Here is a 26,466-nt window from a genome sequence, read left to right on the forward strand (position 1 = left end):
TTTCTATAACTTTTCTTTCTATATTTTTGATATTTTCAGTGATTTTCGTTAGTAAAACTTTGAATTCTTCCATCTCCATGAAAGGTTCAAGTTTTTTCTGAATATCTTTAATTTCTTCATCTAATTGATGTAAGTTCAGGGTACGTTGATCTATAATAATTCCCATCATGTGTTTACCAAAAGATTCCAATGCATTATCCCAAATATTCATAAATACATTGTTATCCTGGTCAGATGTGGGAGATTTATAAAATCTTAAGCCTCTTGGTGTTATTTGCAAGGCAACATATTTTTCAAGGGTATACACTTCCCATTTAAATTTCATTTCTTTGATCAGAAGACGTTCAAGCTGGAAACAAATCGAGTCCAGGTCATTACTGATCAAAAGGGATGATTTTTCTGTACTTCCCTCAATTAACCCAAATTTTTGGTCCATACCTTTATGCCAACTATTACGTAGTTTAGAGATTGACATAATGGGTTTGTCACTTTTCCACAACTAGAGTGATGAGAAACAAGTATCATACAATAAAAACAAGGTGTTGGAAAAAGTGAAAATCTGGTGCTGCTATCACCTATGTGCACCACTCAACACATATACAAATAAAGCAAAGTGAAATATAAACAGGTGAGAGCACTCTAAAATATTTAAAAGGTTTTTACCAATACTTCATAGGACTTATTCCTGAAAATGAGATAAAAAGACCATAGGGTAATACAGTAAAACTGTATTACCCTATGGTCTTTTTATCTCATTTTCAGGAATAAGTCCTATGAAGTATTGGTAAAAACCTTTTAAATATTTTAGAGTGCTCTCACCTGTTTATATTTCACTTTGCTTTATTTGTATATGTGTTGAGTGGTGCACATAGGTGATAGCAGCACCAGATTTTCACTTTTTCCAACACCTTGTTTTTATTGTATGATACTTGTTTCTCATCACTCTAGTTGTGGAAAAGTGACAAACCCATTATGTCAATCTCTAAACTACGTAATAGTTGGCATAAAGGTATGGACCAAAAATTTGGGTTAATTGAGGGAAGTACAGAAAAATCATCCCTTTTGATCAGTAATGACCTGGACTCGATTTGTTTCCAGCTTGAACGTCTTCTGATCAAAGAAATGAAATTTAAATGGGAAGTGTATACCCTTGAAAAATATGTTGCCTTGCAAATAACACCAAGAGGCTTAAGATTTTATAAATCTCCCACATCTGACCAGGATAACAATGTATTTATGAATATTTGGGATAATGCATTGGAATCTTTTGGTAAACACATGATGGGAATTATTATAGATCAACGTACCCTGAACTTACATCAATTAGATGAAGAAATTAAAGATATTCAGAAAAAACTTGAACCTTTCATGGAGATGGAAGAATTCAAAGTTTTACTAACGAAAATCACTGAAAATATCAAAAATATAGAAAGAAAAGTTATAGAAACTAAAAAAAGAAAGTTTAAAAGGGATCAGGAAGACTATTCCGAAGGGAAAGTAAGACCCAGGGGGGAAAATAAAGGTTTTAAAAAAGAAAATATGAAAAGGGAAAATTTTAAGGCCAAAATGCAGTCTAGCAAACATAAATTTGAACCCAAATTGAAAAATAATGGGAGAAAATATTCCATAAACCAATCCCCTGTGGTAGCTAATCAAAGGAAGTATGATAAAAAAGAAGAATGGATTAAAGTTAAACCCAAAATTAACAAATATAGGAGAAATAGCTTTAAATCCACACAGTACGATCAAAAATCCAAAATTTTCTCTTCTCCAAAAAGAGAGATCACCCTAACAAATAGATTTAAACAATTGGAACATTTTGATGGGGAGGATCCTTTTTTAGGACAAACAATGATCAGACCTGGAGGGAGATTAAAAACACAGACCCCGACAAAAAGAGTAAGACAAGAAGAAGAAATAGAATACAGAAGGGGGGAAAAGAGGAGGAAGGAGGAAGAAATGAGGAGAAATTAAGAGACATAAGAATTTTTAACCTTTCCGATAAAATTTTAAATGAGACACATAAAGAAGTTTTAAATAGAGGTTTTAAATTTGTCCCCAGTTGTGACACAGATAAATTTGAAGTGTTTTTAGATATAAACAGGTTTTCACGCAAGTTATGTTTAAAGAAATTTTTTGATAAATTTCCAAACAATGGTACAAATACTGTAAATATGGAGAATCAGGAATTTAAACATACAACCCTTAAAAATAAATCTAATTTCTTTCCAAGTTATCTAAAGTCAGATGCAATAAAAATTTTTGAGAAATTATGTATAAAAGATTTGAGGAAGGTTAAACCAGTTAGAGATTCCTGCAAGAATCTGACGAAATTGGAAAGATTAGCCTTACAAGATCTAAAAGAAGATTCCTCCATTGTTATTAAACCTGCGGATAAGGGGGGGGGTGTTGTCATCTGGCAGAGAGACAACTATTTAAAAGAAATATACAGACAATTATCGGATTTAGAAACATATGTTGAATTAAGAAATAACCCAATGGAGGATATGAAACAAAAATTGAGTATCTTTTTAAATCAAGGTTTGGAACGGGGAATACTCAATAAGAAAGAGTTTGATTTTTTAAACCTCAGATTCCCACGAATTCCTGTTTTATATGTACTACCGAAGGTCCATAAAGATATGCACAACCCTCCGGGTAGACCAATCGTTTCTGGAATTGGCTCCCTTTTATCCCCCCTTTCCCAGTTTTTAGATCAATTTTTACAGGATTCTGTAAAAAAACGTCCCTCATATTTAAAAGATACTATGACTTTATTACAAATTCTTAATGATTTTAAATGGGAAAAAGATTTTCTTATGGTAACGTGCGATGTGAGTAGCCTCTACACCATTATTAACCATGAGAAAGGGTGTGAGGCTACAGAACATTTTTTAAAGAAAGATACGATTTTAAAATTAGAACAAATAGAATTTTTAATGGAAGGTATTAAAATGATCCTTTTAAACAATTTCTTTTGGTTCGAGAATAAATTTTATCTACAGATTAAAGGAACAGCAATGGGGACCAGATTCGCCCCGAGTTATGCAAATCTTTTTATGGCATATTGGGAAGAATTGGAGGTATTCTCAAGATCGAATATCGGGGCGAGTCTGGTCCTCTACAAAAGATATATTGATGATATTTTTATAGTGTGGAAGGGATCAGAAGAATCACTTTCAAACTTTTTAAATAGCCTTAATGAGAACGATTGGAATATTAAATTAACTTATGAAATTAGCCCAAGCCAAATCAACTTTCTAGATCTATGCATCTATGTAGAAAATGATCTAATCAAAAGCAGAACTTTTTTTAAAACAGTAGATGTAAATAGTTTTATTGATCTTAAAAGTTGTCATTTTAAACCGTGGCTTACCAACATACCGAAAGGCCAGTTTTTAAGATTGAGACGGAACTGTACAGACCTGGATCAATTTAAATGCCAATCTAAAATTTTAATCGACCAATTTGTAGAAAAAGGCTATAACTATGATTCCCTGAAAACAATATGTGCACAAATAGAAGAAGAACCAAGGATTAATATGTTGAAAGGAAAACATAAAAATAAGGAAAATATGGAGGAAAATGAAGAAATACCTTTAGTTTTTAATTTTAGTTCAAATAGCAATTCTATACGGAAAATAATACATAAGAATTGGCATATTTTAGAAGAAGATAAAGAAATTTGTCGATATTTAGGTAATAAACCTAGGATTATATATAGAGGGGCGAAAAACTTTAAACAGGTTTTAACTACGAGTTTTTTAGACAAAGAAAATAGTAATAATAACCCAATGTCAATGTTTTTTAAAAGGGAAAATGGTTTTTATTATTGCATGTCATGTAGAGGGTGCACTTTAAGAACAAATAAAAATAAGAACATTATGAAATTCACCTCATTCACTAATAAACAAGAATATAAGATAAAATCATTTTTAACATGCAATTCTAAAAATATTATATATATGGTTACGTGTCCCTGCGGATACCAATATATTGGAAAAACGTCAAGAGCTTTGAAAATCCGTATTAGGGAACACATTTATAATATTAATCGAAAATTTCTTCAACACAGTGTATCCAAACATTTTTTGGAAGCCCATGGTGGCAATGCCAGTGGAATAGAATTTATAGGAATAGAAGGAGTTAAAACCCACTGGAGAGGAGGTGATATAGAAAAACTCCTCAGTAAAAGCGAGATGAGGTGGATTTTTAATGTAGATACCCTGATACCCAATGGCTTAAATGCCGACTTTGAAATTAACTCGTGTATTTAATGTTTATAATTAATATATTTTTTAAATATATTAATGTTATTTTATTTAATATGTCTCTCTTTTTTCTGAATTTTTCCTCCCCCCCCTCTCCCTCCCTTTTTTTTTGTCCCTGTTAGGAGGATTGGGGTATATCCATTATAAGCTGAATTTGTATTATAGATGAGTTTTATTTGTGTAATTTAACCATCTTATTTATTTGTATAGAGGGAAGTCTCCTATTTAATCTAGTGTTTATGTGAATATTGGTGTAAAGATATGTCACAGTATTGAATTTTAATGCCAAAAGAACTTTAGAATGAACAGTCCTGGCAAACAGTATTGCAAACGGACTTTTAAAGATGGCCGCCGGCAACCCCTGGGATTACTATCACGACCCGACGTCATGGCGCAAGGATGCCAAACAAATGCGCCGAACAGGTCTGTCGAGTACCAATGACGAATGCGGAAGTACTTTACCGGAGGGAAAAACGGCGCCAAAACTTTAGATTTAAAAACAACGGAATGGAGAAGAGCAGAATCACCGCTTCTGAAGAAGGCTGTAACGCCGAAACGCGTCAGGTTTTATAGTGTCTTGGAAAGTTTATAGGGTTAAATATAGTGCTAGCAAATTAAATTCCCTATACTTTCGGCCTGGGTTGTTAGGCAGGTCCTGCAAATTGTAATTAATAAAAGGACCTAATTATGTAAAATTATTACATAAATATATATGTAAAATTATTATATATACACGTGTGTTTGTATATATATATATATATGTATATATATGTATATCATTTTTTTACTATTATTTTTTATTTATATATAGTTATACATATAGTGATGTATACGTATATACTTGGGTATATACATATATATATATTATTTCGTTCTACGTGTATTTTGATATATATATATATATATATATATATATTAATATCAAAATACAGTTAGAACGAAATTACACACATATATATTTTTTTAATTATTTTTTTTTTTTTTTTACGTATTTACATATTTTTTATTATAATATATATATATATAATTATAATTATGTATATATTTAATCAATATCCTTCTACGTGTATTTTGATATTAATATATATATATATATATATATATATAATTATATATATATAAATATTAAAATACACTTAGTGTATGTGTAAATGTGTGCGTATATATATATATATATATATATATATATATATATAGATTATATATATAAATGATGTAAGTGTATTTTATTTTTAACTTTAATTTTATTTATTTTTTTACTTTAAGGGGTTAAGAGGGGAGGAGAGGGGCAGAGACAGTGTCAGCCAGTGATTTTACATCACTGGCTGACACACAGGATCAGTGATCACAGTGACTGCCTGTCACTGTGATCACCTCCTGCAGATCGCGGTAATTGGCCACAGGGGGAGTGCCTGGGTGGCCAGGCATGCCCCCCACCGCGATCTGCAGGGGGATCCTGCCTGCAGTTACTATGGGTCAGCCAATAGGCTGACACATAGTAACTCTGATCGCAGGGAGAGGCTGTCTCTGCATTCAGATCGCAGAGACAGCCTCTCCCTGCGATCATACTCTGCAGATCGCGGTCACTGACCGCCGGGGGACTGCCTGGGGGGCCAGGCATGTCCCCCGACCGCGATCTGCAGAGTGAAAATGCGGCCGGCTCCATGTGTCAGCCGATTTTAAAATCGGCTGACACATGGTAAATACCGATCGCAGTGACAGCCTGTCACTGCGATCGGAAGCTGCAGACCGCGGTCCCCAGGCACAGGGGTTCTGCCTGGGGGGCCAGGCATGCCCCCCGACCGCGATCTGCAGCGGCCATGTTCCGCCGGCCACGTGGGGGGTAAGACCGCCCAGGACGTACCATGCCGTCCTGCGGCGTTTAGAGCCGCCCTGTAACGGCTTACCTTTATTGGGAGTCTGTAGCGCAGATATATGCTCACCCGTGCAATTAAACACAGACCAAGGTGGTCAGGTAAGAACTCACCTGGCCTGTGAGTCTGTGCACGGGGGCTGTGCAGGTTAATGCTCCAAGACGCAGTACAGAAACGGATAAACCAGGAGAATAGTCGTGGGTAAGCCAGAGGTCAGTGGGTGCCAGAAATCAGGATGAGCGAGTAGAGAGCCGAGGTCAGAGGATGCCAGAAGTCAGGGTACAACGAAATAACAATCCAAGGTCAGGAGCACACTGGAACATGAAACAGCAATACTTGAACCAGAGTCAATGAACTGACACTGCCCTCAGGGAGAGGCAGTGTCTTATACCTGGCTGATTAGTGATTAGCCACAGGTGTGCTGAGAATGTTGAAGCAGCCACAGAATAACGTCCAGCCCCCAGTGCTGGATACAAGGCAAGATTAACTTCAGGCAATTTCTAGAGCTGTGTAGTGGCTCAGAGACAAGAGAGCAGGTCCAGGATTGCAGAGTACCCAGGTTCAAGTCCCTCATCGGGCACTTCTGGAGTGACCTCGTCTGGCCGTCTGGATGTTGCGGTGAGAACCGTGACAGTACCCCTCCCTCAAGAACGCCCTCCGGGCGTGATTTGGTAGTTCATCATTACCTTCCTCCTCTGATAGATTGAATACGTCATCTGGCAGGAGGTACGTTCTACCATAGGCATCCATGCCAAACGTACGGCCTTCTTCCAGATCAGAGGGAAACACAGCACCTACCGTAGCCCTTGCTCTAGTAGTTCTCACTGGGGAGGCATTCGCAGCTTTCAGTGCTTTTCCGAATACTTCTAGATCCCGTTTGCATACAACAGTGCCATTTGAGGCATACGTGCAGTCAGGTGGTAGAACTTTTTTGGCAAGGCAGGAAGTGGTGATAGTGCTTGCTTGAACAGAAGTGTCATTAAGAGGAGGTACAGATGTTTCTGGAGCAGGAGGTGGAGATTCCTCAGGGGTACTGGTTGCAGGTTCTTGAGGGACACTGGTAACATTGACTGTAGTAGTTTGGGTACCCTTTTGTGTCACAGAACGGGGACAGGGCTGGCAGTTTCCAGGCTGTCTTGCCGGGATGACAGGATAAGTCCATATGGTACCAGACAAAAGTGATCTTGGCCTAGGTGGACGAGTTGGGCAGAGAGAGATGAAATGCCCTCTTTTCCCACAGTATAGGCATAGGCCATGGGCTCTCCTGCGGTCTTTTTCCTTAGGAGGCAATCTAGTTCTGGTAAATCCAATTTCCATGGGTTCCTCCATGTCCAGTGGAGTTTCATGGCTAGCTTGAGTATAAACAGGGTCACAAGGCGGGTCCCTGAAGGTGGGTTTATGCTGCAACATGATGGGGACTTGGTAGGAGTCCTTTTCTTTTGGTAACCGAGATTTGCAGGTATAAGGAGCAGGCTTGGGGGTAGCTTTCCTGGAGGTAACGCACTGAGAGTCCATTGCAGTCATGAATGACTCCCAGCTGTCCAAGACAGTGCTTTGTTCCTGCAGCTTCTGGTGTGCCCACACCTTAATCCGCCCGGTACACAGGTTTATAGCAGAGAGGACTTTGATAGGGTCAGTGGCGTAGGTTCTAGGCTTAAGGGCAAAAAGGAGTTCACAATCCAGTCTGAATGCTGTATAGGAGGAACGGGAACCATCAAATCTGTCAGGCATCACAACAAACGGCTCTGGAAAAGCAGGTTCTGGGACTGGGCGTACTGTGCCTTTAAGAAATAAAACTTCTTGCTGCAGCTCCAAAACAGTCTGGGTCAGGCTGGACACTTGCTGAGCAAGGGAGGGGAGCATTTTACATATCTCTGCGGACTCCATAAATGGTCAGTTCATTCTGTAACGGCTTACCTTTATTGGGAGTCTGTAGCGCAGATATATGCTCACCCTTGCAATTAAACACAGACCAAGGTGGTCAGGTAAGAACTCACCTGGCCTGTGAGTCTGTGCACGGGGGCTGTGCAGGTTAATGCTCCAAGACGCAGTACAGAAACGGATAAACCAGGAGAATAGTCGTGGGTAAGCCAGAGGTCAGTGGGTGCCAGAAATCAGGATGAGCGAGTAGAGAGCCGAGGTCAGAGGATGCCAGAAGTCAGGGTACAACGAAATAACAATCCAAGGTCAGGAGCACACTGGAACATGAAACAGCAATACTTGAACCAGAGTCAATGAACTGACACTGCCCTCAGGGAGAGGCAGTGTCTTATACCTGGCTGATTAGTGATTAGCCACAGGTGTGCTGAGAATGTTGAAGCAGCCACAGAATAACGTCCAGCCCCCAGTGCTGGATACAAGGCAAGATTAACTTCAGGCAATTTCTAGAGCTGTGTAGTGGCTCAGAGACAAGAGAGCAGGTCCAGGATTGCAGAGTACCCAGGTTCAAGTCCCTCATCGGGCACTTCTGGAGTGACCTCGTCTGGCCGTCTGGATGTTGCGGTGAGAACCGTGACACGCCCAAATAAGGACGGCATGGTACGTCTTGCGGTCTTAAGGGGTTAAATGTGCTATATAAATAAATAATAACAGTTACTCCACCCACTCCAGTTGTAGACTACTGGTGGAGGCAAGAACACTTCACACAATTTCCCCAGAAATTGTAGCTTTCCTAGTTACTTTTAATCCTACATAATTCTACAAGGAAGACAATCAGGACTATTGAGAACACATGTATTCACAAGTCATATATAAACTTTTAACTTAATTTCTTCCTGTGCAGAGGTTGTGAGCTTATAGCTGCTAATATTAAAAGTCAAACTGTATTGAGACCTATATTCACAAAATGCAGAGAATAATATGAAACGTGTTATGAAAACACACTTAAATGATTTGTGATTTTTTACTGGTAAATCTACATTTATTTCCAAAATTGAGTCTGTTTTTATATATGTATTTACAGGTTTGCTATCATGTGTGGATACATGTCTGAGTATGATAATGTGCAGAATAAAATAAAGAATGGCTATCTCTTCAAGGTAAGTTATTAGTGATAATATAGAAAGAAAATATTTAAATTTTGCTCTACTTTTTCTTTCTTGTTTTACTAGTTTTGGCATTTAGTGAGAAATAATTAATGTAAAATTATATAGCATCTATCTTGCTATTGTCCGGATGGGGCTGTGGTCCAACACTCAGGATTAAGTCTAAACGTAGAATAGATTACCGGGCCTTAGAATGGTGGGATCTAACGTAGAAAGAATAATCAGAAACAAACCGAAGTTCGGGACACAGACAGGAGCATAAAAGAGAAGACAAAGCTAAAGGGTCATGCATACCAGAAATACGGATAGTCAGAACAAGCCAAGATCAAAAAACATAATAATAAAAAAATAAATATGTGCTTTCGCATAACCAAATTAAAAACCTTGCTTATTGGTCAAAATATGTCCAATGACCCCGAAATGTGTGTGTGCGTGGTGAAAACCTGACACCGCACGCACATTTACGTAACATATGATGTTTTGGGGGGGGGGCAGCGCAATTTAGTAGCGCAGGACTACAGCAGCCTGCGTCCTCCATAATGCTGGACCCAGTCGTTACACCTCCGGCTCGGAGGGAGAGGCCCTGTGGATAACCTCTCTTTCCTGCAGCGTGATTGGGCATCCTGACCTCTATCTATATATGTTCATAGATTAATAGTGATACACAGATATAGATATATAAATAGAAATATAGAGATATGATATATTTAACACTTTGTGCACTTTAACCCCTTAAGGACCAAACTTCTGGAATAAAAGGGAATCATGACATGTCACACATGTCATGTGTCCTTAAGGGGTTAATATCTCCAAGTCTATTAATTTAAAATACATGTATTAAAGTTACACTATAGGCACTCAGACCACTTCAATAAAGTGGTCTGGGTGAAATGCCATTGTTACCCTAACCCTGTAAGATTGCTGGGTTAAGACAGCCTATTGTGGCTGTCTTCCAGACAGCCACTAGAGCCAGTTCCTGCATTCTTACAGAGTTAGCGTGACGTCACTGGAGAAGGAGAACCGACCAAGAGCCAAGGGATCTCCATGCTGGAAAAAGGTACGTTTTATACACCAGGAGGCAGAGAAAGGACACTATAGGGATAGGGGCAGTTTGTATTCCCAATGCTATAGTGTTCTTTTAAATAATTGTGTGTGATTGTGACATTGCAATAATCCCAAGTCTGCCATTTTCCCCCAAATATTCCAAGTCTGTCATCTCACTGCCATCTAATGTTTGGTGAATGAGCCACCTAGTGTTTTATAAATCCATGTTACCCTATTCTTTTGAATTGTAAAATACAAGTGCCAAGACATGAGTGGAGGTAAACTTTGGGATCCCTTGACCTAATGTCCCATTTATTATAGGATGAAGAAAGCCTCTGGCATAGGAAGGTTTCACTAATCTTTGCAGACTGGCCACAACATCCAAGTCAACATTACCAATGAGTAGAAAAAGCAGCTCATCCTCAAAAACAGGCTTCCCTTCTCACAGGACTAATACTATGGCTACCTATTTAAGTTACCCTTATCTAGGCTAAATAAACCTCTGCCAGTCATGTGTTTGATACCTACATCAACAATACCAGTAGAAAATGTAAGACCCAAATATTGGTAGCCTCCTGTCTCCTTATTAAATATAATGCTTGTTGAAATATATATATCTATGTAGGATAGTTCCAAAATTAAATACAATCAAACATTATCCTTTATGTTCTACACATATAAGGCCCAAGATTAAACAATGCATCAAATCAACAAATGTAATGATCAAACAGGGTATTACGTACATAAAAGTCCTTTCATCAACGCACAATGTTTATTTTCCTATTTTCAATCATATCCTGTAGAATGTTTGAAAAAGAAGGATAGAAGGTTTTACTGAAAGATATAGAGTGCTTGTCATAGTAACACAAGCATTAATTTACAAACTAAAGTTTTATAAAGGTTTGATTGATGTAAAGGTTTAATCATTTTTCAGGAACATCTAGATAAAGCAATAGAATTAAATCCACAGGACCCTCTCCAGTACTACCTGTTGGGTAGATGGTGCTATGAGGTAAGTCACTCGTGGTTTCTTATAGATTAAATACACTTTTTCTTATGAATGAAGACATTGTGTTTATTTGAATATATAATATGTATGCATATATCCTTCGTGCATGTTTGTTTTGTGTGTGACAAAGAGCCACAATTTATTTTTTACATTATTGCATTTTACCCTTACATTAATGTGCTGTTAAGTATTCCTACGAACAGCAGGGGAACTCTTGTAATAAGCACTATAGCTTTGATCGATCTGTGTTTAGCTTTTTATTTTGTATTCACCTTTCACTAATTTATCTCAAAACATGTAGGATCTGTGAAAATAGTCATCATATTTTAATAGACGGCATGTAAAGTCTTGCTAAACTATTTTCCTTTTCTTTTAGTACCGTATTTCTTCTCTCTCTCTTTTTTTTTTTTTTTTTTAAACTTACTTTTTTCAGAATAAAAGACGTCTATACACACATTCTAAATTTGGAAGGTGACATTGGAAAGAGTTATCTATCCATGATAGGTAATTAGGTAGTTCTTTCCTTATGACTAATGAAATCCCCAGTGAAGAATTCAGAAGGACAGGAGGGTTTGTGAGAGGTACTAAAACAGATGCCTATGTTTAATATAAAGAGGAAAAAAGATCAGCCTGTCTCACACCCTGACACCTACATGCTACTTGACTCATACACACACTACTTGCATTTGATGAATTTCCTCTTCAGCAGTGAATCATCAGGATAATAAAACGAAGATCATTAGCACAAATCTTCCTGTAATTATGTACTCAGTACTTTAATATTTCCTTAATATTTAGCTACTTTTGTTTGTGTATGTTTAACTTTCTTCAGTATGTATTAATCGAAAGTCAAAGCTTAAATCCGTATCCAAGCTGTGTCTCTCCTGATGTCCCAGAATGACCTTTCTATAGTGTGGCCAATCAAAGTAGGAGTTGTATGGTCGTAGATAATCTAGGAAATCATCAGTGGAATCCCACTGGATTAATGTATTAGATCTTAATCTTGAAGAATGACATGTCTTGAAAATATTATTTTAACATGTTAAATAATTGTATTTTTTTTTTAGTTTGTCTTTGCAGAGCTTGACTTTTTTTTTTTTTTTTTTTTTTAAATTCTTTATTTTTTCATCTTGACAAGATAAGCATGCAGATAATAGGCATATATGGCTTATGCAAAAGCCCAACATTGTGCAACATGTTTACACGTGTTTATACAGTGTCCTTATACATTAGGTACAGAGACCGGCACATATGACCGTAAGCTTGTTTGGCTACTAGTCAAGGAGTTTTATTATTTTCTGTTTTTTTTTTTTTTTTTTTTTTTTTTTTTTTTTTATAACTGCTGTATGTATCAATCATGCATGGTGCTTGTACAGAAGAAGAAAAAGGGTGGGGGGCGGTGTACGCATACACTCGTCGGTGCAGTGAGTCATGTCGTTAGGGTATCGATGAAGGTGTTGATCAGAAGCTTCGTTGGGAACGTTGACTTCATATGGCCTATCGGGTGCAGCTTCATCGTCTGCACCGATGTGTAGTGCGATAATCACCGGCCTCAGTTATAAACGCAGCCATGCATGGATTTTTATTTTTAGAAAAGAAGTTATACAGGATAGTAAGAAAGTAGAGGGGTGAAAGACTAGGAAGGAGATGCCAGGGGTTCAGGGGGTGTGGGGGGGAGGGGGGAGAGTGTACCGGGGGAGCGTCTTTGGTAGAGTCCGGGCCCTCAGTGGTCTATGTAGTCTTCCCAAGGTTCCCATGTCTTAAGGAATGTTTGGAAGGTGTCTCTAATTTGTGCAGTGAGCTTATCCATTAGATGCGCTTCTTTAATATATTGTATTACTGTTTCTATCTGCGGCATGTCTGTGTGTAGCCACTTTTTTGCCATTGCTCGCCTGGCGGCTAAGGTAATTTTGTTCAGCAGTTTTTGTTCTTTGTGTGGCAGGCTGTCTATTGGTCTGGATATTAGAAATGTCCAGGGGTCTGGTCGGATGCACTTGTGTAGGACCGTCGTCAGTAGTGTGGCTATCGTTTCCCAGTAGGTTTGTGCCTTCGGGCACCCCCACCACATGTGCAGGTATGTGCCCTGTTCCCCACACCCCCTCCAACAGGTGTCTGTTGTTGTTTTGCCCATTCTGCAGAGCTTCACCGGTGTGGTATACCAGCGCATTAGTGTCTTGTAACACTGCTCTTGATGGAGGACACAAATGGAGGCCTTCGCTGCCGCCTCCCATATGTCCTGCCATTCCCCGCTCTCCAGGGGTTGCTGGAGGTCTGCTTCCCAGTGTGCTATGTATGTGGGAGTTACCTGTCGGTGCGCTTAGTTGACTGTAGAGTGCGGTGATGAGGCCGGTACGTGGACCCTCCTCGATACATAGTCGCTCAAAGAAGGTAAGTTTTGCCAATGCCGCTGCCTTGATATGTGCTTTTGTTGCAAAGTCCCTCAACTGCATGTATCTGAAATAGTCCTTTGTTGTCAGGGGGGCCAGGGTCTTTAGTTCATCGAATGAATGGAACCTGCCCGCGTGGAACAGCTGGTGGTATCTCTGTATACCGGTATCTTCAATGTTTCTAAAGTCTCTGGCAGTCATTCCCGGGGGGAAGGCTTTATTTCGTAGGTATGGGGCTAGTGGTGACACCGGGTGCGTGAGTGCGTATTTATGTGCCGTTAAATCCCAGATTCTGATGGAGTTCAGAATGGCTGGGCAGGTGGTGCGAAGCACTGGTCTGTCCGCTCGAGGCAACCAGATCCAGAACTGTGGTAGGTCCGTGGACATGAGCAAGGTCTCCACATCTGCCCATCTATGTGTGTCTGGCGGTGCGTGCCATTCTATAACCTGGGCGAGTTGTGCTGAGAGGTAATAGAGGTGAAGGTTGGGAAGTCCCAACCCCCCTCTGCTCTTAGGCCTGTAGAGTGTCTGTCTCTTAATTCTGTGTCTTTTACGGGCCCAAATGAAGTCGTCAATGGCAGTTTGTAGTGTTTTTAGGTCTGTTTTGGTCACTTTTGTTGGGAGCGCTTGGAACAGGAAGAGCAAGCGTGGGAGCAGATTCATTTTTATACTATGCAATCTTCCTATCCATGAAATTGGTTTTTCATGCCATGTGTCCAGATCTTTTAACAGGGCTGTGATAATGCGGAGGTGGTTTTCTCTGTATAGGTCCTCGGGGCGGGCTGTCAATTTTACTCCAAGGTATTTTATAGGGTTGTGGGTGATGGTCAGGTGGGTTGTTTGTTGGACCGCTACGACGTCTTCCTCCGTCATTGCTATGGGCATACCCACGGACTTATCTACATTAATTTTGTATCCCGACACTTGGTTATATGAGTCTAGGAGGTCCAGGAGGTGTGGGATTGAGCTCCCGGGGTTGGTGACAGTGAGCAGAATGTCGTCTGCGTAAGCAGAGACCTTAAATTCTTCTGTCGCTATCTTCACTCCCGTGATCTGCGGGTGGGATCGTATTGATTGCAGCAGAGGTTCTAGGGCCAGTATGAACAATAGCGGCGACAGCGGGCACCCTTGCCTCGTGCCGTTTGTAAGGTTGAAAGGGCATGGAGGCGCACCCGGTATCACCGTCTGCGCCCTCGGGTTATGGTACAGTGCTCTCACCGCTGTTATATAGAGGTCTGGTATCTGTAATTTCCTTAACAGGGTAAACATAAAGTGCCACTGAAGTCTGTCGAACGCCTTCTCCGCGTCCAGGGAAAGGATCAGAGAAGGCGTTCGGGACTCCCCCGCCCACCACATGAGATCTACCGCCCGTCTGGTATTTTCGTATAGTTGTCTGTTGGGTACAAAGCCAACTTGGTCAGCGTGTACGAGTTTCGACAGGAGTGGGTTTAACCTGTTCGCTAGCAGCTTGGCGTAGATTTTTACATCAAAGTTTATAAGTGAGATAGGGCGGTAATTTGCGACTAGCGCCGGGTCTCTATCTGGCTTCGGGATCAGGACGATGTTAGCTGTCGTAAGGTCTGGGGATGGGGCTTCTCCTTTTGTCCAGTGTGTGTACATGTTTGTCAGGTGTGGCACCAGGTCCTCCCTGTAGGTTTTGTAATAGGCCCCATCGAAGCCGTCTGGGCCTGGGGCTTTGTTACCCTTCAGTGCCGTTATGGCCCTATCTACCTCCTCCGCGTCTATCGGGTCCCCCAGGGGGGCAACCAGGTCCGCTTGGGGTAGTGGGAGATCTATTGCCTCTAAAAACTTCGCCACTGCTGTGGCATGCAGCTTGTTACTGCTTGTCAGAGTGGGAGAGTGATTATACACTGACATGAAGAATCTGGTGAATTCTTCATTGATGTCGGTCGGGCTTGTGAGTATCTGCCCTTTGTCATTTCTAATGGCGTGGATCGTAGGCGCTTGTGTTTGGGGTCTGAGGGCCTTCGCCAGTAGGGAGTCCATTTTATTGGACTTTTCATAGAACAGTCTTTTTGTCCTTACTAGCGTCTTGCCTATGTCGTCCAACATAAGTTCCGTAATGAGCCGTCGGAGTTCTGTCAGTTCCCTAGTCGTGGTCTGAGTGACCATCTGTTTGTGTTGCATTTCGGTTTTACGCAATTGTGTTTGTAATGCCGTGAGTGTCTCGTATTTCTGTTTTTTCCTACGTGTCGCTATTTTTATGAGGAGACCACGAATCACCGCTTTATGGGCCGCCCACAGGGTCGTTGGTGTTATGTCCGGTGTAGCGTTTGTTTGGAAGTAATGCCCGATCTCCTGTCGGAGATCCTCCTGTGTTTGTGTGTCTTTCAGCATGGAGGCATTTAGTCTCCATTTCCATTGCGTGTGATTACCGGGTGCTTTCAATGTTATTTCGATATCTGCATGATCCGACCACGTGATCGGATTGATTCGTGAGGTTTTTATCCATTGCATTCCCATGCTATTTGTAAGGAAGAGGTCTATGCGGGAGTAGGATTTGTGAGCCGCGGAGAAGAAGGTGAAGTCCCTCTCTCCCGGGTGATGCAGTCTCCATGGGTCAAGCAGTCCCGTGTGTTGTATGAAGGTGTGGAGGAGTTTGTCTTGGCCCCCCCTATTATGCGATCGGGGCAACTGTTGTCCACCCCCTCTGTCCGACGCCGGGCAGGGCGTGGCATTAAGGTCCCCCCCTAGAATTAGTATGCCTCTCGGCAGGTTCTTAACTATGAGTTCCAGATCTCTCCAGAATTGTGGGTTTGGAGTATTTGGGCCATATACGTTGATAAGGTGGTATGTGTTGTTGAGCATTGTTCCTGAGAGTACCACGTACCGGCCCTCCGTGTCTGTTTGCACCCCAGTGACTCGCATGGGGCAGTTCTTATGCATGAGTATTTCTACTCCATTTCTTTTACATGTCGCCCTAGATGTGTAGGCTCTCGTATAGATATGGTTCGTAAGTTGAATCCTAGAGGTGCGAGGAATGTGGGACTCTTGGATAAAAGCTATTGTGGCCCTCTGTCTATGGATTTCTCTCAGTAACAGCCTGCGTTTGTTTGCGGTGTTTAGGCCATTTACATTTAGTGAGGTCAGGAGGAGGTCCATGTGTCGGGGTGTGTGTCGTGTTACTTTGAGCTGTGACTTAGATTTGTGGGGTACTCACCGTTGGCTGCTGTATTCTATGACAGGTCTGCAGTGAGGATCCTATGCGCTCAGAGCGTTGGGTCTCTCCGCGGAGTTTCGGCTCGTCCGGTACGGGGATGGGATGAGGGGTGGGTAAGGCGGGGAGAGTAAAGAGATACAAGAGAAGAAGTAGAGAGAAACAGGCGAGCAGGCTCAGAAGGTCTACCACCTGTTAGAGTACAAAGTTATAGTGTACAATATTTAGTACAAATTCAATAACAAAAACACAAAAAAACAATAACAATTCAACAACAGGAATTCCGGGTCTTATCAATCGCCAGGAGCTGTGGGGGTGTGCAACCGCTCCGCTGAGGGGATCACCTCTAAGGGAGCGGTGGCTGCCAAACCCAGCACCCAGTCAAACCCGTATTCAGCTAACTACAGCTAGTGTGTAGGTGGGGGGGGGGGGGGTCCGCCCCCATCAGGATCTCCCCCTGTAATGTGTGTTGGGGCTCGCCTGCCTTAGGTCTGTGTGTATAAAAGGTACTTGTCGTGTGTGCCCCCCAGGTTCCCTATACCTCATCTGGACTCCCACCTACCATACGGGGGATCATTCTCCACCCCCTCCCTCAGGACTGGTCCCACCTCCCGGGCGGTATTCCCGGAGCGCCCCGGGGGAGGAAGGGGGGGGAGGGCAGAAACGGGGGGGGGGAGGCCAGCTTTGAGTGCTCTCTGTTGATGTACACCCCCCACCCCCCCGGAACCCACCCCAGCCCCCCCACCCGCCCCCAGGCACCCCATAAGAGGCCCCAAGTCAAGCGAGGCAAAGGTCCCTGTAATACTGGGCGTCTCTAGTAAGCGTCCCGCTACTCTGTGACTCCGCTGTAGCTTGGCTTTTGACCGTAGAGCAGAGTAGCTAAGTGTCCGCCATCAGATCGCAGTCATACCCCTTCTCAGGGCATGCGTGGCTTAGTTTCCGGGAGTCCCAATAACCATTGTCCCCCCCCCCCCCCTCCCACCCCAGTCTCAGTATATACTTGCTCTCAGTCCAGGCTTTGTAAACCGCTGTATTAAGAAGTCCTTCAGTTAAGCAGGTCAGTTTGCATTCGGCTCAATGCTCCCGTGGTTTTGTTGCTGAGGTTCCCTTTTAGTGCATGTCCTCCGTCAGGTCGCTGTGCCCCCATGCGTCTGGTAGTAGTGGGAGTTGGGCCTGTCCTCCCTGGGGGAGTTGTAGATCAGCCGGCACAGCTATGTCAAGGCCTGTGAGGAAAGTTGGTATGTCCATAGAGGGTAGTAGTACTGCTGGCTTGGGTCCCTTGAAGACTATAATTTTAAAGGGGTATCCCCAGGCAAACCTCACCCCCTGTTCCCTGAGGAGATCTGTTACCGGTCTCCAGGCCTTGCGTCTTTGCAGCGTAGAGGGAGCTATGTCCGGGTACAATTGCAGTTCAGTGCGTTCCCAGGTGTATGGGTGCGATCTGCTATGCTTGAGGATGGCTTCTTTTGTTTTGTAGTAATGCCATTTTATGATGACATCCCTTGGGGGGCTGTTGTTAGGGCCTTTAGCTCTGAGGGCCCTGTGGGCTCTGTCTATCCACCACATGTGCTCTGGTATATCAGGGAGGCTGCGTCTGAAAGTGCTCACCAGTGCTGCTTCTAGGTCTGTCTCCCCTACTGTCTCTGGCAGGCCGCGGATGCGTAAATTATTGCGGCGGGCTCTGTTAGAGATGTCCTCCATTTCTATTTCAAGGTCCACAAGTCTGTGCTGCAGGGCATTGGTGACAGTGGTGTTATCATTTTGGGCTTTGGCGATCCCGGCCATCCGGCGCTCAACTGCCGCTGTGCGGATGCCAATGGCGGCTATTTCCGCCTTCACTTCTGCCGTCGACCGAGCTATTTCCGCCGCCAGGAAGCCCTTGACCTCCGCAATGGAGTGGAGGATCGTTGCGCTCGAGGTTTCAGTCGGCGCCCCCCGCGACGGGGTCCCACCCGGTGCCTCCTCCTGCCTATGCGGTTGGTCCGTCTGGGCGCCTCGAGTGGTAGGCCGCGGCGTGGATAGCATGTCCGCGACCGACATCGCGTCTTTATGGCCCTGCTTCGACAGCTTCCTGCTGGCCATTTGCTGCGGGAGCAGGGGGACAGTTCGGGCTGTTTTGGGGTTTTTTGGGGTAGCTGTAGCGTGTTGCAGGGCGTTTTGGCGGGCTTCGGGTGCGGAGCTCTGCTCTCAGGCGGCCATTTCGCACGGCGGTCAAACCACGCCCCCCAGCTTGACTTTTAAATAATAAGACATAAGACATTATTTAAATATTTCTAACCTTTTTCAGTCTAAAAATAGTGGTTTGTTAAAACAAAAAAAAGTGTCTTGCTTAAACATTGGTAACCGTCAGTTATATCATTCTTGGATTTTAGGTTAACCCAACAGAAAGCTTCTTTAGTACCGGTAGTTCAGTCCTTAACTATTTTTTCCATCCATATCTACGAAGAAGTAGGGTACTTCCCAGATTCGGTGAGATACCGTCTAACATATATCGTATCTCCTATTCAAGCTTTTACATGATGTAGCAAGATGATTCTGTATGTTCGCCATCCAGGTGTACATGTATAAACCTTGCGTTGGTTGTATACCAAGGTATCTGCTTAAATACTTTACATTCTGCACGTAAAATGAATCAAACTCTTATGTATTAAAAACCATCAATTGAACTTTTCAGGGTACTTGATTCTGCATATAACAGCTCATGTATGCAATTTCAGGACTGGTGCCTGCAGAAGTTTTCTGCCCCTTGCATTCAGTTTAGTCACGTTAAGGAATATGCCGAGTACCATTACTTCTGCAGCATACTGTAGTGGTTATGTTGCCTGGAGTGCCCTGTAGACATCCCAGGGTATGTAGTCAAATGGTTTGCAAATGATATGACAACTTACCTTTGGTCCACAGGGTGCTGGTTACCTCTTCCATGAGCTCTCTGTCTCAGGAATTTTTCAATACTCTTAGAAAATGATTAAGTCAACATTAATGTATGTGAAATTCTTGTAGATAAATTACATTAAAAGTTTTTCTAAAAGTATTGCATCAATTGGAAAGTTTTTCCATCGAGAGCCAATTTACATAGTTACCACTATGTAAATACCTACTCTGGCAGTAGGATCCGTCATTATACCAGATTGGAACCTCTCACCTCTGGATTAAGTACAATTTGATCTCTATATACCTCATGCGCTGCCCTAATATAACTATACAAGGATTATTTTATTGGTTATCTTTGGTTTACTTTGTGCAATGCTCTAATGTGCTCCAATAATGATTATTCATTCTGTGGATGTCAATTTTATTTTATCTTATTCTATCTGTCTTGTAGTGATCAATTGTGTTTAATGTGGCAGTTAATATAAGCGCTACCCATTTGTTTTATGCATTTTTATAGGAGGTTAGGGGCTAGATCTTTATAGTTGGTGTGCTAAACGGTTCTCTGTGATTGTTTTTTTTTAGCTTGGAGATATATAGATTACATAAATACATACATACATACTCACAAAGTAAGCTCCATGTTGGAGCTTTTGGCTCCACGGGAGGCTGAAACCAGATCCAAGCAAACTTCAAGTAGGTTGTCAAGTTTCAAATGGTCTGACTATTGACACTAGGAGTGTGCAAGAGCATTCCTGGATCCATAATCACAACAGAATGCTGTAGTGGTAATGGTGCTTGGAGTGTTCCCTTAAGTCAGAGATAGGCAACCTTTTGGCACTCCAGATGTGATTTTACACACCTTTTTCAGTGCCACGTGGGGCCGGTCGTGCCCTGCCCACGCTCCAACCCTTGGCTGAGATCATCAAACTTCATAATCTCAGCTAATCCAATGCTTTCCCTTAGGAAAGCACTGGGAGGCTGTCGCACTTGTGTGGCAAAACCCCGCTCTGCACCAATCAGAATCTTCTCATAGAGATGCATTGACTCAGTGCATCTCTATGGGGAAAGTTCAGCGACTCCATGCAAAGCATGGAGACACTGAACGTTAGTGCTGCACACCCAGGAAGAACCTCTAGTTGCCGTCTGAGTGACTGCCACTGGAGGTGTTACTAGGCAACAATGTAGACATTGCCTTGTCTCTGAAAAGTGTTTTACATTGAGAAGTCTGCAGGAACTTGCTATACTCACCAGAAAAAAACACATTAAGCTGCAGTTGTTCTGGTGACTATAGTGTCCCTATAAATAAACACTGGAGCATATTGCATTGGTTATTATGCAAAGAGACTTAATTCTGCAAATGTGTACAACATTTGTAACACATCTTCATTATCATGTCTGCAAAGAAGGTTGGGGCTTTCCATGCCAGGGAGACCCTCTTTTGCCAGTCCACATCGAACTGGTTTTAAAAAAAAAATAAATGGACAACTCCCATAGCTTCTTTGCACCATAACCACTACAATAGCTGAATTGTTTAGCATCTTAAGACAATATTTATTTAGAACTTGTGGCTGTAGCTTACCCCACTAGGTGGCACTACAACTTAAAATATATATAATTCCTCTATTGACCTTCCGGGTCCATAGAGGACTTTTGGGCTGCACTGATTCAATGCTTTTCTATGGAGAAGTCCTAATGCAATCGCTGCGCTCACCCCACATGCGCAATAGATCCCTCCAGTCGGTGGAGACGGAGCCTGACCCAGCACCGAAAGACATCAGCACTGGAATCAGGTAAGTGAGAAGAGAATTTTTAACCCTTTTAGCGCTGATGGTGGGAGCGCAGCCCTGCACTATAGTTTCCCTTTAAAAAGCAGTTGACTTTAACCCACATTAAATGGAATTTAAAATACAAATAAATTAACATAAGCAAATTATCTAGACATAATTTCTGCACTACTGATAGAGAAGCACTGGGGATTTGATATGCGTGCACTCGTCCAATCTATGCTTACGTGAGTTGCATTTGATTGATGAACTGAGTCTGACTCTGGCGTCGCAGGGAAAGTGCCTTTAGTGTTTGTCAGAAAGACCGCCACTAGAGGTATGATTAACAATGCAATTAATGCATTGCAGTTTCTACAAATTGCCATTGTTTTTTACATTGCAGGTTTAAAACGACAAGAGCACTGCACTTAGACCACTTCATGAAATGGCCTGGGTGCCTGCAGTGTTCCTTCACAGTACGCCACTAACTAGGTGGTCATATTACATATACTCCAAAGAAAACCTGCACTTTTATATGTCAAAATGAACCTATTTACAATGTGTAGTAACAAGAATATCATATTTTTCCATACAGTTATCCAAATAGTAAAGCACTAATTATTCCCGTTTACTTCCTTTGAAATGTTCCTATTTTAGCGTGTGTGCTTGTATTATATAAATGCAGTATTGTATAATAGGAAACAATTTGTTCTTCAGATTTGTTGCACTATAATTACAAATGGGACTGTGTATTACAGGTTTCCCGGTTATCCTGGATTGAAAGAAAAGTGGCTGCTACCCTGTTTGGGAATCCACCAACTGCAACAGTACAAGATGCCTTGAATTATTTTCTGAAGGCAAATATTCAACTATTTATGGTCTATTTAGATTTGTGTACTGTCGTTATGATTAATTTATTACTCTCATACCCAGGTCCCAGTCACTAAATATAGTTGTATGCACATCATGTGATTTTCTGTTTGCATTTATGTGTTTGAAATTACAAAAGTCCGGAGTTGTCTATGCAATATGTGAACTAGTGTAGGTGCATTACAGTCCCGTTTGCATTCTGTGTGTATTGACATTTCTACCAGCACTGGTAGATTTGGGTTTACCTATACTAACTCTATTCTCAATCACAAAAAAGTGCTCTTAAAGTGTAATGTCTTATGATCCATCATAGAATCATATGCTAAGTTTTGTAAAAAGCATTGTCACGGTTACTAAATACATCACTTCCCCTTTTTGTTAAATATCACAATATTCCCTCCCCAAGATGAACTATACTTCTTGTTTGAAATGCCATTGAGTGACTTATATTATTACTGATGCCATTATTACATTTCATTACTGTAATGTCACTGTCCATACATGTTTAAGGGCTACTCCAAGCACCATTACCACCTCACTGGTTTTAAGTGGTCTTGGTGCGTGGAGTCTGTATGTATGTGTATGTATGCACAAGGTTTTAATATGAAGCTGTCGGTATTGGCATCTGCGGCAATTATGAAGAGACTGAATTGTCTCCTGCTATATTAACAAACTAATACATTAGTTATATATGTAAATAAAAGTTAAAACTTTCACTATTAGTTTTATTAATTTCAATAATGATGTAAACATTACATCAATGATCTTATTTGTGTGTTTCTCAATCCCACCTCACTTGGGTCGCACTGTTTTCATCCTACACTCCACTTGTGTCCCTCTTTCTCTATTAAACTGTAATGGGATCTGCATGTTTCAGCAACAACCTGCAGCATTCTAAGTGTTTTATTCACTTTGACACTGCACACTGCAGATATTTATCATTTGTTGATGTCCAAACTTTGCCGTCACTGAACTGTGTGTCAAATATGTGTAATCCTACAAGCACCTTCTGGCATCATCAAAATGATCCCAGTTGATGACTTAATTTGCTAATGCTATATAAACTAGACTTGTGCAAAAATGTGTTTGTCATGAGCGAATCGATCGTCCAAATCAAAATTCTTTGAATCTATTTATTCAGGAAATAAATTATCTTCCTGATCAATTAGTTTGAATATATTAATTTATAGACAAGACAAGTCTAAAAGCCTCTGTATCAGCCTCTGTATTTTGTTGTTTCTGCTACTGAACGATCATAACATGTGATTACTGTCTAGTTTTGATTTTCTTTGGCTATTTCTAGACTGTTTTTTATTATCTTGAACTATGATAGTTTATTAGCATTGTTCTATCCTCATGTGCCAGATTTTAGACTTGTTACGGTCTATGGGTTCCCTTTCCTTGATAGCATTAAAGCCAGCCACTCTAATGACCAGTAATATGGAGCTACCTTTTCCTACTATTTCATTTTGGTAGGAAACATGTCAGTCTTGCAACCCCCACTGGTGACCCTCTGTTTCAATGCCACTCTAACTTCTGATCCTATTTCTTCACCTCAGTTCTATTTCCAACCCTCACTCCCCACACTGCTTCCTCTTTTTTTTTTTTTTCTTTTCTTATTCTCTATCCCACTCATACTTGTTGTCAGCACTCTGCCTGCTGTCTCAGACAGCCTCCTGGACGCCGGCCACTGGGGGGGCTCACCAGTCACTGTCAAGATGTCGTTTGAGTTCAAAAACCTAGAGCTCAACAAACATTCATGTTTTGGGGCGGGGCAATGCTAACAACGCCCCCAAATGTATAAAACCTTATTTTCATTGTGGTTCCTAATGTTCCTAGTGTCCCAATAGCGCGTTCTTTTGTCTGTTTTGTATAATTTTGGTGTTAAGCTGGCTTGCTCTCGACTACTGTTTTCTGGTTCCCTTGACTCAGCTTTGTTTCTCGTAATTGTCTATTTCTGGCTCTCTTGACTTGGTCTCTAGTATATGTGTGTTTCTGACTTCCCTTAACCTTGGTTTATTCTGACGTTCTTTGAATTTTATTCTATTATCCGGCCATTCTCAAGACCAGTTTAGGGACCTTCTATCTGTCTGTTTCTTTTGGTGGATTTTCACTTTGTGTGTTGGGTTGTAGGTTACACTTGTGATGCTAAGTCTCTACTCCACGCACATTTTGCTCTCTTTCTACATCCTGCCTCCACCTGTCATCCCTATGTCTGTCTCACCCTATATGTGTGCCCTTTCTTCTACCCTCCTCCATCCCCATTTTGTGTTTGTTTGCATACAGTAGGCTTCTGCTGTGGCCTGCAGGGATGAACACACTCTAATTTTTAGCCACTTCCCTTGTCCAGATTGTAGATAGTACCCTGTGTTAAGGGGGCAGGGTTATGATATAAGCCTTTCCCCTTATTATATTAGTTGTTAAAATCAGCATTCACAAGTCGAGGATGTAACGTTGCAATATTAAAAATTTAATGAAGAAGTCTGATCACTTTATACGCAACTGCTCAAGGCAGTCGACCAGTAGCTATTGGGCACCCCTATTCTATATATTCTTCTGGTAACAATGAGTAGGCTACATCTTTAGTGTAGTTCAGTAACCGTTAACATGCAACCTACATTTCCCATAATAATCATCCAGACAATTGGCTGATACAGCATATTAAATTATGGGCTGAAAAATCAAAGGAAAGCAATCTCATATTTGTTAGTCCTTCCAGATCTCCTTTTTTTAATTGCTTACCTCCCTATGAAAAACCTCCTGGCTCTTTCCCATCTCTGTCTCAGCATTTCATGCCAATAATACTTTAATTTCTTTGTTTTCGCTGTAATTTATTGTTGTAATCGTGTTCCCATTATTTCCAAGGCTGAAGAAATGCATCCTGGGTACTCGAAGTACAACTATGTGTTCTTGGCAAAGGTAACAAGAAAATTTTTTTTATCTGATTATTTCCCATAAATATAGCATACTCTAAGTCTGCGGTTTGTATAGTTTTGCTTTTTACTCATCCTTTCTGTGTATGTCTCCCTCAGTGTTACAAAGATCTGGGACAGAAAACTAAAGCTTTGAAGTATTGCAATGATGCATCGGCTATTGCATCTGTAACTAAAGAGGTGAGCCTTATGAACAATACCCAGTACAGTACACAGCACCTCCAATTTAGGGGCAAGTGGTATTTAAATCTAAGACACTATGTAGATGTATTTATTTAACTGTGAGTTGTAAAGATCTCACGTTTTGTATGCACAACGAAAACCAAAATAGCTTATAACCAAAATAAAAATACAAAGCAGTTGAGTTGGACATCATATTTTATTCTAGCTAGTTTAGTCCATTTTTTTTCCCTTTAACTTTATTTCAACTTATCACAAATCACCATCTAGTTATTTTTATGTAAGGTTAAGTTTGTGCAATACTGCTCAGTAGCACAATATGCTTTTTACATCTATCATATATTTACCTTACTCGTTAAGTCTCACATTTTGTTGCTGTGAAGATAACTGCAACACTCAGTATTCCCTGCTGTGATTTTGAACAGATCCCAATGTTTAGACTGTCTCTTTATGAATGCCAGTGTGATTGCCAAATGAGAACAGATACTGAAGATTTAATTACCGTAATCTGCTCTTACAACAGCCAAGAACATTTGTAACAAAACACTGTAATGATTTAGAATGCTCACCACTTGCTCCACTCATTAACTATTATAGGTTGTACTTTTTTTCCCCCCCTCTAAATTAGGCCTCAATTTGATATTTTTGGATAAACCGTGTATATATGTATATGTATAGGAAAAATGCAGGCTGCACTTTATTCCATGTGGTCGCTCTGCGACTATTTCCTCCACCTGCGGCGCTTTCTGTACCAATGGCACGGCCAGTAAGTTCAGTTTCCCTAGAAAAGTTTCTGGGTTATCAGCAGAGGTTAGGACGAGGTGACTTAATCCTGAGGAAGGTCCCTTCGTGGACCGAAAAGTCGATTTTCTTGTCACATGGAATAAAGCAGTTTTTTTTTTATATTTAAAGTCCGAGAATGCAGCCTGCATTTTTCCTTTACCGGTATACATCAGGATCCCCTGGAAGGACTGGCACCCGGCTAATTATACCACTGCACCAAGGCAGTAGGATACTAAAGCGTGAGTGCAAGGATACATTT

The 26,466-nt window shown here is 41.3% G+C and overlaps 1 protein-coding gene across 1 annotated transcript in view; it reads left to right on the forward strand.

Annotated features, from left to right (window-relative positions):
- RMDN2 (regulator of microtubule dynamics 2) overlaps positions 1-26,466 on the forward strand; it is a 106,395-nt gene that overhangs the window by 67,617 nt on the left and 12,312 nt on the right. Inside the window, exons 6-10 of the mRNA XM_063443642.1 lie at positions 9,108-9,183; positions 11,168-11,245; positions 22,200-22,298; positions 25,177-25,230; positions 25,344-25,424. Of these exons, the coding sequence (XP_063299712.1) occupies positions 9,108-9,183; positions 11,168-11,245; positions 22,200-22,298; positions 25,177-25,230; positions 25,344-25,424 (388 nt within the window). The remainder of the gene's footprint in view (positions 1-9,107; positions 9,184-11,167; positions 11,246-22,199; positions 22,299-25,176; positions 25,231-25,343; positions 25,425-26,466) is intronic.

Source organism: Pelobates fuscus, chromosome 2 (genome assembly GCF_036172605.1).
Source record: "Pelobates fuscus isolate aPelFus1 chromosome 2, aPelFus1.pri, whole genome shotgun sequence".
Taxonomy (NCBI): domain Eukaryota; kingdom Metazoa; phylum Chordata; class Amphibia; order Anura; family Pelobatidae; genus Pelobates; species Pelobates fuscus.